Genomic DNA, 15,904 nt, shown 5'->3' with positions numbered 1-15,904 from the left:
CCCTCTGTCCTTTCACATCTCTCCACTTCTGCTTTGCCCATTTCTTTAGTCTCACTTTCAGTAACTGGGAAAAAGCTCTGGGAAAAAGATAGATGGGAAACAAGAACTGAGAAATAAAAAGAAAGAAAGTGAACCCAAGGGAATGCTCTTTTCTACTCTTTTTTTGTCCCCTCTTCGTACAACAACAGTGTATGCTTTTGTCGGAGAGGGGTGGAGGACAGGGGACGTGATGTTTAAAAAGGCTTTAAAATTGAATTAGGCTGATTCTGTTAAAGATAATTAATTGTCTGAGGCAAATAGCACTACAGGTGGGTTGGTTTTCTTCCCTCTCCGTGATCTCAAATCATGAAAGCCAACATAATTAATTGTAACATGTATTGTTTTCCTTTTGAAGTACTGTTTTTTATACTGCATTTAGATTGTCTTCAAGACCACCTCCTAATAACTGTGGTGAAGCATGTTGTAAATTTCGAGCGCATGACTCACTTCAGGTTTGTAATGTGTTTCCATCTTGGAAATAAAAAAGCTTCCAGCACCATCTGCTGTCTGAAATCAGCTACTGTGCATTTCCTCTGTGTTTGCTGGAAGCGTTAACACTTGGAAATGCCAGGAAGCTACTAAGAGCACCGCAGCCTTTTAATCTTGGAAGAAGTGAACACACGGTTGTGTGTGCCTGCTTATATAAGCTTTTTAAATTTTCAGCATTAACTTTCATGTCAAGAGCCGTGTTATGAAATTTTCATAAAGCATTTCCCTGTAGGAGTATTTTTTGGAGAAAAATACAAGTCTGCTCTATATAGTACAAATACCTGCAGCAGAATTTGAGATAAAGCAAAAATGTAACTCTATCCTCATCTTCCTTTAGGTGGCAGATAATGGAAAACCACCGTTGTCATCTTTGACTTACATTGATATTAGAGTTATTGAGGAAAGCATTTATTCTCCAGCAATTCTACCTCTGGAAATCTTTATCACAGCCTTCGGGGAAGAATATTCAGGTGGTGTCATTGGAAAAATTCATGCAACTGATCAAGATGTTTATGATACTTTGACATACAGTCTGGACCCCAAAATGGAATCCTTGTTCTCCGTTTCGAGTACTGGTGGCAAACTAATAGCACATAAAAGGTTGGACGTAGGACAGTACCTCCTAAATGTCACTGTTACAGATGGGAAATTTACAACTGCAGCTGATATTACTGTACACATCAGACAAATCACACAAGATTTACTAAATCACAGCATTGCAATACGCTTTGCAAACCTCGCCCCTGAAGAATTCATCGGTGATTACTGGCGCAATTTCCAGAGAGCTTTAAGAAACATCTTGGGCGTGAGGAGAAATGACATCCAGATTGTTAGTTTGCAGCCTTCCGATCCTCCTTCAAACCTAGACGTCCTCCTGAACATTGAAAAGTCTGGTAGCTCTCAGCACCCAATGAGAATTTTGCTCCACAAGATAAACTCTTCTGTGCCAGACCTAGAGGAGATTTTAGGTGTCCGGATAATCGGTGTTTTCCATAAGCTTTGCGCAGGCCTGGATTGTCCTTTGAAATTTTGTGAAGAAAAAGTAACAGTGGATGAGAACATCATGTCAACCCACAGCACAGCCAGGTTGAGTTTTGTCACTCCCCGTCACCACAGAACAGCAGTTTGTCTTTGTAAAGGTAAGAAAAGTCATAAGGAAAACAGTATCCTTGAAAAGATTGTTCTGGTTTTCAAGAGCCATAATCCACAGGGGAAAATTTATATTACAGGACATGATTAAGAACGTCCTGTAACCCTCACTACAACATTTGCCTAATTTTATTCAGAATAAGGAGTAATTCTTTCTTGTCTCATTACCTCATTTTAAGAGTTTACATAATATAAGCTCATGGGAGGGGATTTTTTATTTTTTTTTTTTAAACCTTCATTTTATGAAAGTTCCTTTTTTTTTTGGCCTGTTCTACATTGCCAGCCATTTTCAGTCTTGTATGCACAAAGGTAAGTTCTTGCAAAGTACTTGAGTATTTCCTGGTTTCCGCTTAGCGGAATAGCCCACACAGCTGGGACTTGGCTGGGAATGACAGGGTGAGCTGGGAAACGAATATTCATTAAGATACGTATAAGAGCAGATTAATTTGTCTTTAGCTCTGAAGGAAACAGCATTGCTTTTTAAAATCATGACTTAACATTGCTGGGTGAACTTGTACATCTTAAATAAATGTTTAAAGCCTGTTCCTTTTCTGTCTCAAATACAGACACGCTCTTCTCCTGCTCTCCCCAACCCACTCTGTCCATGATTAATATATACACCAGTTTCCAAATTTTACCAATTGAATCGTCTGAGGAATCAAGATAACTATGAACTTCAGCCACTATACATTGCCATTTGCCCAAGTCGGTGTTTGTGCCAGTCCTGTCCCATAACTGTTACTTCACTTCCTTGTCTGACAGTTAGGAAGATCATGTGGGTTGCTTTCAGCTGCTGTACTTAAGTGTCCCTTTTCACAAAATACCACTACCACCAACAGAAGAGAAATAACGTGTTTTGTTTTACAGAAGGGAAATGCCCCCTGGTGAACAGTGTGTGTGAAGGAAACCCGTGCCCTGAAGGTACCGAATGTTTAGGAGATCCAAAGGAAGGAAAATACACTTGTGTTTGCCCAGACAGCAAAGCAGGACAGTGTCCTGGTAAGAAATTAACTCTAAAAATCTCTACGTAAAACCATGTTACTCCACATATAAATTTGTTTTAACACATTTTATGCTTTTCTGTATTCCTAAGCATCAGCTGGCTCTGCCGTGACATTTACTGGGAGCAGCTATGTGAAATACCGTCTCATGGAAAACGAGAACAAAGAGGAAATGAAGCTGACCATGAGACTTAGAACTTACTCTGCTCACGCAGTTGTTATGTATGCTCGGGGAACAGACTACAGTATCCTAGAGGTATATTAAAATCTCCTGGTGCATATCTCCTCTTTTCTTCTTACCATCTTCTCACTATTTTTTGTGCCAAATTAAAAGATTGAATCATAACATCTCTGGAGAATTGTTATAATTGAGAATTGCCTTCAAGGTAGAGTGCGTTATACATCCAGGTGACAAACTTGTACAGAATTTTTTTAATGTGTAAAAGGAATTAGTTTAAAACAAAAACCCGAATTATCTATTTTAAATAACAACTTTAAATTTATTTGCTCATAATGCCCATTAAATCTATACAGAAGCACAAGATGAAAGGTCTTGAGTATTGTAATCTTTTGATGATGATCTGTGACTTCTCCACTAGAGGAAAAAACGTACTAAGTATACATTTTAATTAAAAGAACTGTAGAGAATGAATCACAATCACTGCGACAGTTTGGAATGCAGTATTATTAAACTGCCTTTTATGAACACCACCATCATCCTGTCTCTCCAGCAAACATAAACTTTTATAGGCATCAATATTTTCTACTCCTGAAGTGCGCAGACCATTTGGTGACGTTGTGGCTTTCCTCTGCAGATTCACCATGGAAGGCTGCAATATAAATTCGATTGTGGCAGTGGACCTGGGATTGTCTCCGTTCAGAGCATTCAGATTAACGATGGCCAGTGGCATTCGGTGTCCCTTGAAGTGGACGGAAATTACGCCCGACTTGTTCTGGATAGGGTGCACACTGCATCTGGTACTGCTCCTGGTACCCTCAGGACACTCAACCTGGATAATCATGTGTTTTTTGGTGGCCATATTCGGCAGCAAGGTACGAGACACGGTAGAAGTCCTCAGGTCAGCAACGGTTTCAGAGGCTGTATGGATTCTGTTGTACTTAATGGACAAGAGCTCCCCTTGAACAGTAAACCGCGAAATTATGCACACATGGAAGAATCTGTAGATGTGACTCCTGGATGCTTACTGACCACCACGGAAGGTTGTTCCAGCAGCCCATGTCAGAATGGAGGCATCTGCAATGCGCTGTCAAACGGAGGTAAGCGGTGCTGTGTTCTTAGTGAGTTTTCAAAACTGCCTTTCCACTTCCCTGCCTTGATGGACAAATCAACTGTGTGAGGAATTCTGGCTTTCCCAGAGAGTTGTAGAAGGCTGGTTATCTGGTAGGAAGCTTGTGTCTGCCTGTGTTCTAGACTCAATTTCTTGGGGTATAAAACACAGATTTAATCTTCAGTGTCAACACCTGAGGTCCGTCCTCTTAACTGCCCGCTTGAGAGTCATCCTTTAAAAATCCTGAAATCGTCGTGACAAGCTCAAGTTTTGTGAGAGAAATGGAAGTTACCCTTCAATCATACTCAAGAAAAACCTTACTGTTAGACTTTCCTTCACCTTTCAATAAAAATATTTCCATTTCTTCCCATCCTCTCTCTCTTGGACGGAAGGTGGGCAGGGAGGGTTTTATCTTAAATCCAGTAAAGCCACGTGCGCCTTTCCAAAAGCCTGTGTTTGATTTCAGGTTACTACTGCAAGTGCGCGCCTTTGTTTATGGGAACTCACTGCGACGTAAGCGTCAACCCGTGCGCTTCCAACCCCTGCCTTTATGGTGGGACTTGCATCCCGGTCAGCGATGATTTTATCTGCCAGTGCCGAGGACAGTACACAGGCCAAAGGTATGTTGGTATGGTTTATTGTACCAATGAACCCCTTAGACAACAGGCTATAAACGTAACACTTTTTCTGTTGTCTTTTTATGTGTTTCCTATTTAAAGCTGAGGCTTTGAAACCACTGGAGTTAGCTAAAGTTAATGTCAACCCCTACAGCCCTGAACCCTACATTATATACTTACTTGCAGTAACGTAATGGTTCGTTCATGCTGCTAATTGTTTTTTCCTTTATTTTTTTGCCTTTGCAGGTGCCAGCTGGGTCCATATTGCAAAGACAATCCTTGTAAAAACAGTGGCAAGTGCATTGACAGTTTGGATGGACCTGTTTGTGAGTGTGAAGCAGGCTTTCGTGGAGAAAGGTAGGTAGTGTTCCACATACATTGAATTTTTAACAGTATTAATTCACAGTTATCAGTTCAAACTGGTTGAAGTTGTGTCCAGCTTTGGAGTTGCCAACACAAGAAGGACATGGACCTGTTGGAACAGGTCCAGAGGAGGCCACGAAGATGGTCCAAGGGCTGGGAGCCCCTCTGCTGTGAGGACAGGCTGAGAGAGTTGGGGGGGTTCAGTCTGGAGAAGAAAAGGCTCCAGGGAGACCTTAGAGCCCCTTCCAGTACCTGAAGGGGGCCTACAGGAGAGATGGGGAGGGACTCTGGATCGGGGAGTGGAGCCATAGGACGAGGGGTAATGGTTTTAAACTGAAAGAGGGGAGATTTAGATGAGATATTAGGAAGAAATTCTTTGCTGTGAGGGTGGTGGGACACTGGCCCAGGCTGCCCAGAGAAGCTGTGGCTGCCCCATCCCTGGAGGGGTTCAAGGCCAGGCTGGACGGGGCTTGGAGCAACCTGGTCTGGTGGGAGGTGTCCCTGCCCAGGGCAACGGGGTGGAACTGGATGATCTTTAAGGTCCCTTCCAACCCAAACCATTCTATGATTCTATGAAATCTGAAATGTTGGTAAAGTAGTGAATTGCCTGTTCGTGTACAGTACCCTATATCAAATATATCTAGAACTGTTGAGAACAAGGAGACTACAACAGAGACTGGTGATGTAAACTAACCGTCCTTTCTCTGCTCTGTTTCTGGTAGGTGCCTGACCGACGTTGATGAATGCGTAGAAAACCCCTGTCTTAATGGTGCCCTTTGTGAGAATACTTACGGTTCATATCACTGCAATTGCAGCCGTGGATATGGAGGAAAACACTGCACAGACATTGTTCTTAACAAATATGTTTCAACCTCTTGGAACATTAGTTTAGCTGAAGTGATTGGGATTATTGTTTTCATCGCAGGAATATTCTTCTTAGTTGTGATTTTTGTCGTTTGCCGCAAAATGATTAGTCGAAAGAAGAAGCACCAGCCAGAACCTGAAGACAAGCAACTGGGAGCTACAACAGCTTTCTTGCAAAGACCTTATTTTGATGCAAAATTGAATAAGAACATCTATTCTGACATCCCACCACAGGTTCCTGTTCGTCCCATTTCGTACACTCCCAGCATTCCAAGCGACTCCCGGAACAATCTTGACCGGAATTCTTTTGAGGGCTCTGCTATCCCCGAGCACCCAGAGTTCAGTACTTTCAACCCAGATTCTGTCCATGGTCACCGGAAAGCTGTCGCTGTTTGCAGTGTAGCACCGAATTTGCCACCTCCGCCTCCCTCCAACTCTCCTTCAGACAGCGATTCCATACAGAAACCCAGCTGGGATTTTGACTATGACAGTAAGAAACGTTCTTCTTTTATTATTTTTCCATTAAAGGTGTGCACCGGTACGATTTTAATGAGTGCAAAGTCTCTTTCTGTGCCTGTTCGGGTAGAAAAGGCATCATGACTTCTGGGGTTTGAGTCTGATCCAGCTTCGCGCTCTATTAAGTTGTGTAAAAATGTGTAGATCTCAGCCGTAAATTTTATTGACTCCGTGATCTAGAGTCTATTAATTGTCTCACTTGAAACTTTTTCTTTCAGCTAAAGTAGTAGATCTTGACCCCTGCCTTTCAAAAAAGCCTCTGGATGAAAAGAACTCCCACCCTTACAGTGCCAGGGAAAGCATGTCTGAGGTCCAGTCTCTCAGCTCCTTCCAGTCTGAATCCTGCGATGACAATGGTACGTAAAATCCACTCGTTCTCTACTGCCGCTTACAGTCATTTGGTCTGTCTTTGCATCTATATCTCTTAGTAGCAATAGGACTTACAGAGATCAAATATATATTAAATAATAGCTTATTTAATATATATCTGTATTTACTTATGTTAATAGCCAGACCTGTTAATTTTTTTAAAGTATTTTGCCTATCTTGCACCTCATGTTAATTACTTTACCTTAAAATTATATATATTCATTCTGCTGTTAGAATATTAACAGTGAAAATGCAGCACGAGGTGTTCAGAGCCTTGTGTTTAAAAGGTGTTAAATTTCAGAAACTCTTCTAGGTAATCATTAGTTATCACTTTATACAAGAATACGGTGAATTTAAAAAATGGCCTCTGCACAAATATAACTTTCGCTTTGACGTTCAGCTTTCAGGAAAGCTTTCTGGTGTTACAGTTTCATTTGTTTCCTTCTCTTTTTCTTGCTGCGACCTCAGCTCCCATATGGATCAGATCAGTTCTGAGTGAGAGCAGAGTTTAAGGGACTGCTTGTAAGTTTGATTACTTTAGTAATGAAGGAAGCTGCACAAAAAAAAAAAGGAACTTTGTTACAGTAGAACAGTATATTTGGCTTTCACCATGATTAAAATGATTTCAGAACAAAATTTCATACCTCGAAAAAAGCCAATATAAAAATATTTTGATCATAACTCCAGTCCATCAAAATATAATCAGCATACGTATTTGTGGGGTTTATTAATTGGAAGCCTTTTACTTTTCCATTGTGACGAGAGATGCTTTTACAGTTGCTACGAATGCATCCGCGTTTTCAGAAACATTTCAGACCGATTGGACAAAGCCACAGTTCTCTCCTAACCTCATTCCCTGAGTTAAGCTGGTTTGACTCTTCATTCCAATTCCTGCTTTTGTCTCTGAATGGTAAAAAGAATTTGAAATTCCTTTAGCTTAGGAATAAAGACCATTCTGCTTCTCAACGAAGTAGAGTGACTTGTCCTTAACAGCATGAAACGAAACATCTGTGTTAATGATTGGTGAAAGTAAAATGTTGTGCTTAAAATACTCATCATCGTATCAGTAGACCCGATATCAACTTTTTTCCTGTGGTATTAAGTGTTGTGCAGTACATGTCGTTCTCCCCTCCTCCCCATCCCATGTGTTTCATACATTCCTCCTCGTATTTCTTGTCATGTATTGATTACTCATTAATACATCGTTTTAAATAGCTGTAGCATCGTAGATATTGTTCCTTCGTTCCTTTTTGGTATATTCTGAATTTGTTAGTTTGAAATTTAATCCCTGAGCCATGCAAACAAATTGCATGCGCTTACCTCATCCTACCCTGTAAGAGTAAATCCTCCTCCCTTCCAAAAGTATCTTGGGAAAGGGAAAACATAAAAAAATACATTCATTTTGGTTGTTTTTAAATAAGAATGTCACAACCTGAATTTGGTATTCTTGCTGTGATAGCAGTGTTTGCACACGACTTAAATAGGTCAGCAACAGGCGCTTTCAGTAGCTATTTTTCATATTCTAGCATTTTAGTTCATTTTGGTGAAAATTTCTTCCCCTGGTCTTCCCCTGACGGGGGGGGAATGTAGTTTGCCATCTAAAAGGGGAAGCCTAAAGCAATACTCCTTGATTCACCCGACACGCGCCTTTAGAAAAGCCTGATTTATTGCTGTCTAGATGCAGCATTCCACAAACTGTGTGTTTAGGCAACACTTCAGGAATTCTAACCCAACTAAAGCAGCTTTGTGCTCGTGCAGAGTTTGCTTCGGGAGTAGTTACAAGTACTCTTCCGTGTTTATCAAGAATAAAATTCAGGTTTAGAGATGTATTTTATGTATTGTATGCAACTGCTTTCTAGCTAGAGATTGAATGTATGTGTACACCAATAATCTTGCTTTATAAAATAGTCATGAACTGCAATTTTATAGTGTTTTCTTGTACACCTATATGCTGTTTAAAGTGATACTAACTATAGGTTTGTTTTAATTTGCTCCTTTTATACCTTTTACAAGCTTCCGTAGTGACTGTAATACACCTTGTCAATGCTGTTGTTGACTCGGTGGAAAAAGAAGGTATATACATATTTTAATATTTACTTACTGCTTTGGCAGAATAATGCACGTTTGTCTTCTAGTAACGTAGTCCTAACAGATGGGAGTTATAAAATATTCTTTGCTTGGATTTTCTGATAAGTGTTAGCAAAGAATATATTTATATCATCTATCTGTTGATATTTTCATGTGTATGCTGTTAGCTACCCTGTGGACAGATTTCAAAGTGTGATTTTTGGGGGGTGGTGGGGGGCGGGAGGGGATGTATTGGCATAAAAAGGTCTTGGTGCTTCCTCTCTTCTGAAAGGATTCCCGCTAAAGCTCCCGGCAGAACTGAGATGGCATCAAAGGCAATTACATGCCCTACAGTAGATGAAAAAGCAGCAGCCCCCGCTTCCTTCTCTTCTCCCACCCACATCTGTGGGCACCTCGTCCCGCTGAGCAGACTGGTCCCAGTCTGGTCCCAGTACTCACTGCCTTGCCCTTCAGGGGTCTCTCTAGCAGAAAAATCGGATTTCTAGGATGCAGTTGCTGTCTATGGGCATACACATCCCTGTCAGTTTAAGTAGTTACTACCCAGCCTTGCATCAGTACCTGAAAGGTGTGTTTGGGTGCGTATATGTACACACACACATCTTTGTGTGCATAGTATGAATTTAGAAGTTAGAAACAAATAAAGTAAACATTTTCAATGGAATTTTATCTTTTCTGCTATCATTTAAGAACTGGCCGCTCTGGAGTATGCAAACTCTTTACAAAATAATGGTAGTAATAAAGGTGCTGGTGAGTCTATACAAACGCTAACTGTTGTTTTAACTGACTTCAAAATCCTTAAAAGTTCCAGTAATACACAAGGAATTCACTCCATGACCACGCGTCTGCAGAGGCTCCTTCTGAAATAACCCCCGCAGTGTGTTTCCTATTTCTTAATACAGACTAGGAAACCTTACTTTTTTTAAGTCCTACTTAAAATGAAGCCATTTTAAGAACATAAAATTAATTATAGGAGCTAAAGATTCTCTTCGGTTCGTTATTTGAAGTGCGTCCTGTCTAATGCATGCAGACACGCAAAAAGTAGATAAATGCAAAGACTTGTGATCACATGAGAGAATTTCATTAATGTCTACCTACAGGCCATAGTCCTCGCTGCTAAAAAACTGTAATGCGCAGTACGCAGGAAAGGGAGAATTATAAGACTGGAAGCGTCAAAATCTATCAGGGGAAATATGTAATAACTTTTTCAGATTTTCTCTGAGATTTTAATTGGTAGAAACTAAAAATGACGGATGTAGTTCTCAAGTCAAAGTTGAAAGCATTGCTTGGTGGTTTAACATCACTGCAAGATAAATACAAATATTTTATGCATTGCAGAATATTGATAGAGAGGTTAAAGATGTTCTGCTCAGCTACGTCTTAACGCTGGGAAGCTTCTACTCTTAATAAGCCTTCCGTCTTTCCAAGGGTCTTAGGTAAAGAGTTGTGCTTTGGAGCACCCTCAGGAGGGTGCCAGCGCGAGCAGCAGAGATCCTTGCTCAGGCCTTCAGCAGGGTGAAGTTCTGGGGCAGATGGTCCTTTCCTGTAGTCTCCCAAGTGGTTCTGTCCAACGGCTCCCCTGGAAGCCTGAACTGGAGCTACCCTCATCCTAGGGCAGCTGTAGCCCCACATTCTCGGCACTGCTCCTTGGGGAAGGTTGTAGCTCTGTGCAAACAGAGCTCCAGCCTAGCAGCTCGTCACCTAGAGAGACGGGCACAGCGGGTTCTGGTTTGCATTTCTGTGCTTTCTGTTAAAGGGTCTTTGCCTCAGAAGGACAGGACCAAGACCTCCCCCTTCCTTGGTAAAAGCGCGCTAAACCATGAGGCCCTGGTCTGCCCGTTGGCTTTAGTTTTGCACCCAGTTTCCCTAGAAAAATGAAGAAAGTCGTCTTCTAAGTAGACTACTGGTCAGCACCTTCTCCTGGAGATGAGGCCAGAGGTTTTTTAAGAGTCTCGGACTGATATCTCCTTTAGTGTGGACAGCATTTTTCTTGTCCAGGCTAGGCAAGCTTAAAAAAATAAAAAATAAAAAAAAAAAGGAGGAAACCTCCTCCAAGAGTCAACCTCTGTCCCTCCAGTCTTCCAGGAATAGAGTATTAATTCATAGGGTAAGATCGTTACAGACCTGAAGAGGGAATACAGGTTCCTGAACAGAGAAAGGTTTAAAACTCGTCAGATAACACAGGCCCGTTCTCTGCTGAGCGCGAGCTGCCGCGAGTGCTGTACCGAGGGGCTGGGTCTCCCACCCCATGGGAGCGGCTAAAGGGAGAGTTCCTATCTTTGCATTGAGATATGTGGAAGTGTAAGTCTTAGCAGGTGCAGCCCTGGATTGAAAAACAAGGGGATACAAGGAAATGGAAAAAAAAAAAACATAAAAAAAAAAATGAGACCAAGTCTCGTTACCCCTTTTTAGCAGAAGTCCTAAATCTATTGATAAGGGGATTTCCGCAAACTACAGGCTGCAGATTTTGCCCTTAGGCCGCCGTGTCCCAGGCAGGCCGTACACGAACTCCGTAGCCATTCTACACTTCAAGCCTAACAAAGGAGCCCAGGAGAAAAAAAAAAAATAAAAAAAGCCACCTTTAGTACTGCTGTGTAAACTGGACAAAAGCAGCACGACCACCGTAGTGACAGTCATTGTTTGTCTTCACGTTGGTTCCACTATTTTGATTCCTAACTACAGATGTTTTCTCCTTTTTCTTCTCATTCTGCCACCTAAAGAATCTTTTGCTGTTCCTGACCTCAGCAATTCAAGAGGTGACTCCTGCATGCAGTTCATTGATGTTCACCAAAATATCGCTGTTAATACTTTGGTTTTAACACAGACTCACTCTCAGTTGCTTGCTGTGCGTTTGTCTGCAGTGATTACTCTTTACTAGATGTGCACCTTATTACAGTTCTGTATTGTTTTCCTTTTTGGTGTTCAGATGAGAAAAACAATCATTTTTTAATAAGATTAGGCTTACATCTAGTTTCCAGCGGATGAATACAAACTTATTCAAGGGAAGTTTGCAAGAGAGGATCAAGTTCGGTCATTTATGCATGATTAAGCTTGATTTTCCTGTTTTGTTCTTGTATTTGAATGTGGAATGTCTTTACTAATAGTCAAAGATTTTTATCAGAGGTGTGGAGGTTCCTGTAGAGCTAACAGCATTTTGTGAAATTAACTTTACAACGCAGTTAGGGGGTAAAGTCTCTTTAAATGGTCTGGATACTTTACCAATTAGACGTTACTTCTAAAAGCATGGCAGTTGTTATCACCCCAGCTGTAATGACTCAACCACAGTGGATTAAAAACGCAGCTGCACAGGGAGGCTGCTGGTTCTTTGCCCTCCAGTGAACAATTCTATACCATTATGTACGGAGACAGCACGTTCCGTAGGTGCCCCCCAGCTCTTCCCACGTTAGGTGAGATGTCGGAGAACACGTCAGAGTTGGAGTGTGAATGGCGCAACATCTAATGCATGGCATAGCGTAAAGTTGCGTTGTGTTGAACGTCTTTTGTGGAACCGGGGCAAACTGCTCTCTCATTAACAAGTAGTGTGCTAATCACAGTGATTGCATTGTCTTAATACACGTGTTGACGTCTCACTTCAGACTGACTTGAAGACAAGGTACTAATACTACTTTTTTTAAAATAAATTAACTTTGCAGGTTACCACTGGGATACGTCAGACTGGATGCCAAGCGTTCAGTTGCCGGGTATCCAAGAGTATCCAAATTACGAAGTGGTGGAGGAGTCAGCTCCCCTCTACACGGACCCAAACGCCATCGATACAGACTATTACCCTGGCGGTTATGACATAGAAAGTGATTTTCCACCTCCACCTGATGACTTCCCTGCACCTGATGAGCTTCCACCGTTACCACCAGAATACAGCGACCAGTTTGAGTCAATACAGCCACCCAGAGACATGCCAGCCGTAGGTAGCTTGGGTTCTTCTACGAGAAGCAGGCAGAGATTTAACCTGAACCAGTACCTTCCCCACCACTACCCTGCAGACATGTCAGAACCTCAGACCACAACCAGTGGTGTCAACGGCGGTTACAGAGAACCTTATGCTCCTTACACATTAGGGTACAACAGAGACTTCGAAGCACCCGCTGTAGACAACATGTCCATGTCCGTGTACGCTTCCACAGCTTCCTGCTCCGATGTGTCGGCGTGCTGTGAAATGGAGTCGGAAGTCATGATGAGCGACTACGAGAGTGGAGACGACGGTCACTTCGAAGACGTGAAAATCCCTCCGCTTGATTCCCAGCAACACACAGAAGTCTGACACGCTCAACAAAAGTGCCTGGACTCTTAACAAACTTTATCAATTCTAGAACAACTCTCTCAAGAGCTTTTTTTTTTTATTATTATTATTTTTTTTGTTTTCTTTTCTTTTTCCCAGCCACAGGGAATGCTTTTGTTTCAGTGAGCTGAACTGGCATGGTGGCCTCGGATCATGCACTTCATTTCACTAAATCAGCTGGTTTCCATTTCCTGAGCTACTGTAATCAAAGACGGTTCTGAGATCTCCATTGGCTGTGCCATTTCTCAACATCCTTTTTGTACTTACATTGTCTATGTTTAAAAATAAATAAATAAATAAATAAATCGCATACCACTTCTCCATGTTAGCATGATGCATATATTTATATAGTTCTAATGCAATTAATTTTCTCCTACTTTTTGTAAATTTTCTGTACAGTTTTGATTTTAATAGTTTTAACTAGATTTTGTAGATATTTTGTGAATTTGTTTTCCACTGAAACTAGTGGTGTTAGTGTGCCATTAAAAACTGCCACCCTGACTTACTGTAATCAGGGCGTCACTCTGTGTATTCCCCCAAAAACCTAAGGTTTGACATTTCGTTATGAAAAAAAAAAATAAAATAAAAATCACCATCTTCACACAAATCCCACTGTACATAGGTTAGGTCTGCTATTTTTCTGGGTCAGCTACATGAAAATGTCTTAAATGGGTTGCTGTATTTTAAAACTGTAAACATTATTTTTTTTCTTCCCTTCTTGGCAAGCGTGTTGGGGACCCTCTCCATACCAGTTTAGAACCAAAACCACCACGACACAGTTTTTATAGTGTCTGTATATTTGTGATCCAATGGTCTTGTAAAGGTTTTTACTGAAAATTACCATTAGCCCGTCTTTCTTACTGACAATAAATTATTAATAAAATACTTTAGCTTTGCTCTGTGTATCTCTATTATACGATATCCAATTGACAAAGCATTCGGTGCAGCATTTTGTGTATGTTTTGTACTGTGTTACGTTACTTGCTGCAAGCGACACCTTTCCCTCTCCTCGGAGCTGGAAGCGCAGCTCTGGGAGAGGTGCTCAGTAGATGGCAGTGTGTGTCTGCTTCGTGGTGTTTTCCAAAAGTCATTGGGCCAGTATGAATAAAGATTGATGGCTATCAAAACCGCAGTAGCCTTCTCGCTAGTTTGCATTTTTCTTTAAACGTATAATATCAGCTATGTCAATTCCTGAGGTGGTTTGTTTTTTTTTTTCTCCTGAAGTCCCAAAAATATATATACAGAAAAACACCCAAGCTCTTTAAAGCAGTTTCTTCCCTTCTTAATCACCTGAGTATTTTCATGAAGAGCCGTCCCTTGATTGTGCACGTGCCTGCTGAAGTTTCTCCGCCACTTTCTGAGTTTGTGATAAATACATTGGGCTTTTTATGCAATTATATTTCAAAGGCAGCTTCCTAGAAGTTTGGCTGGAAGAAGTTGAGAGAGGAGAGTTTGCCTGTGTATTATCCCGCTGCTCTCCTGCCTAGAAAAGAACAAAGCCTCTAACAAAGCTCTCCAGCGTAGATTTGCCCTGCTGGAAAGCTAAAGGGATGAGACAACTGTCTTCTGCCTCTTGCCTGAGGGATGGTTTTTTTAAGTTCACATTTCCCAGCGCATTAGTGAATTTTTAATACAGCCCGCAATCCTTTCAGCTCCACCTCCCTCTTTTTTCTTACTGTTCCATAAAATTCTGTAGCCTGGAAAGGTACAAGCCCACCCTCGGGGGGGGGAAGGGTACAGGATTTGTATTTGGGATGCTGTTTATGCACTAAATGGAACAAGTCCCAGCCTGGCAGCTGTGTAATGGAAACGGAGGGGTTATGGGACAGAGCCAAGAGCCAGGCCCAGGCATTCCACAGTGTTAACTGGCCCAGATGCAGGTAAGAATCTCGTGACATACGGGAAGAGGCTAAAATCAACAGGTTTTACACCATGCTCTGGGCTCGAGCTGCAATATTCACCCTGAGCTGTTCGTACATTGGGGCCAGCGTTACCCTTTTCTTATTAAATAGCTTTAAAAGAATCCTACAGAACGGTGAGCAAAAGGTCCGATGCACGCCGTAGCAGTTCGGATCCCAGCTTAAGGTCCCCCTTGAGCGGTGAAGGTTAAGCTCAGGCGCAGTTCTCTCGATTTCTCACTCCCTGCTGCCCAGCAGGAATCAACCTCAGGCGCCAGCCAGAGGGAAACACAAGAGGGAAAGAGACTCACGTCACCCCTCAGTTGATAAATGAACGCCTGCCCTCCAAACACATTTTCTTAAGTTACTTATTTACAGCAGAAAGGGCTGAAAACAGGTTTTTAAAATTGAGAAGTGCGGAGGACAGGAATATCAGCGCTGAAGTACGCTTTGATCCAGGGTGCTGTGAACTGAAGGCTAACGCAGAACCTCATGCTGAAGAGGAACGACGTCTCGTCACTCTGCAGAGACTCCAAGCCAGCTTAAAAAAGCACTTCTGTTGAAAGTATCAGAATACTCCCCCCCCACCACCCCCAACCCCTTTCTCTTCACAAGAGCGCTGCTGTTGGGCGACACACAACACGCAGGTTGTTCTTCCCAGCAGCAGAGGAGAGGGCAGAGCGGCAGGCGCGTGGGGAAATAACGGGCACTTTCAACTCCAGAGCAGCTTTTGCTACAAACATCACACAAGACCAAGCCGGAGACATTTTTAACCCGATTAAAACACTGATACGGCAGATCACTGCTGTTTGCCTCAACAGTAGTCCGAGACCTTCAAAAGCACTGCCCGGATGATTTGTTTTACGAGCCAAACATTTTAAAATAGGAAATTCCAGTGAAGTCAATACACTCAAATCCTCAGAGTTAC

The 15,904-nt window shown here is 42.0% G+C and overlaps 1 protein-coding gene across 7 annotated transcripts in view; it reads left to right on the top strand.

Moving 5' to 3' along the window:
- FAT1 (FAT atypical cadherin 1) overlaps window positions 1-14,205 on the top strand; it is a 112,776-nt gene extending 98,571 nt beyond the window's left edge. For 5 of the 7 annotated variants that reach the window (XM_054202891.1, XM_054202894.1, XM_054202893.1 and 2 more), the window contains exons 19-29: window positions 866-1,667; window positions 2,545-2,676; window positions 2,771-2,934; window positions 3,494-3,956; window positions 4,434-4,587; window positions 4,831-4,941; window positions 5,670-6,301; window positions 6,546-6,683; window positions 8,710-8,769; window positions 11,502-11,537; window positions 12,435-14,205. In XM_054202891.1, coding sequence (XP_054058866.1) covers window positions 866-1,667; window positions 2,545-2,676; window positions 2,771-2,934; window positions 3,494-3,956; window positions 4,434-4,587; window positions 4,831-4,941; window positions 5,670-6,301; window positions 6,546-6,683; window positions 8,710-8,769; window positions 11,502-11,537; window positions 12,435-13,060 — 3,318 coding nt within the window. In that variant the 3' untranslated portion in view covers window positions 13,061-14,205. The remainder of the gene's footprint in view (window positions 1-865; window positions 1,668-2,544; window positions 2,677-2,770; window positions 2,935-3,493; window positions 3,957-4,433; window positions 4,588-4,830; window positions 4,942-5,669; window positions 6,302-6,545; window positions 6,684-8,709; window positions 8,770-11,501; window positions 11,538-12,434) is intronic. The other 2 variants (XM_054202889.1, XM_054202890.1) reach the window with 2 other exon arrangements.
- Window positions 14,206-15,904: the final 1,699 nt, after the last annotated feature.

This window comes from Rissa tridactyla, chromosome 5 (genome assembly GCF_028500815.1).
Source record: "Rissa tridactyla isolate bRisTri1 chromosome 5, bRisTri1.patW.cur.20221130, whole genome shotgun sequence".
NCBI lineage: Eukaryota > Metazoa > Chordata > Aves > Charadriiformes > Laridae > Rissa > Rissa tridactyla.
Note: the sequence above shows the minus strand (reverse complement) of the source record. Positions and strands in the feature narration are given on the sequence as shown.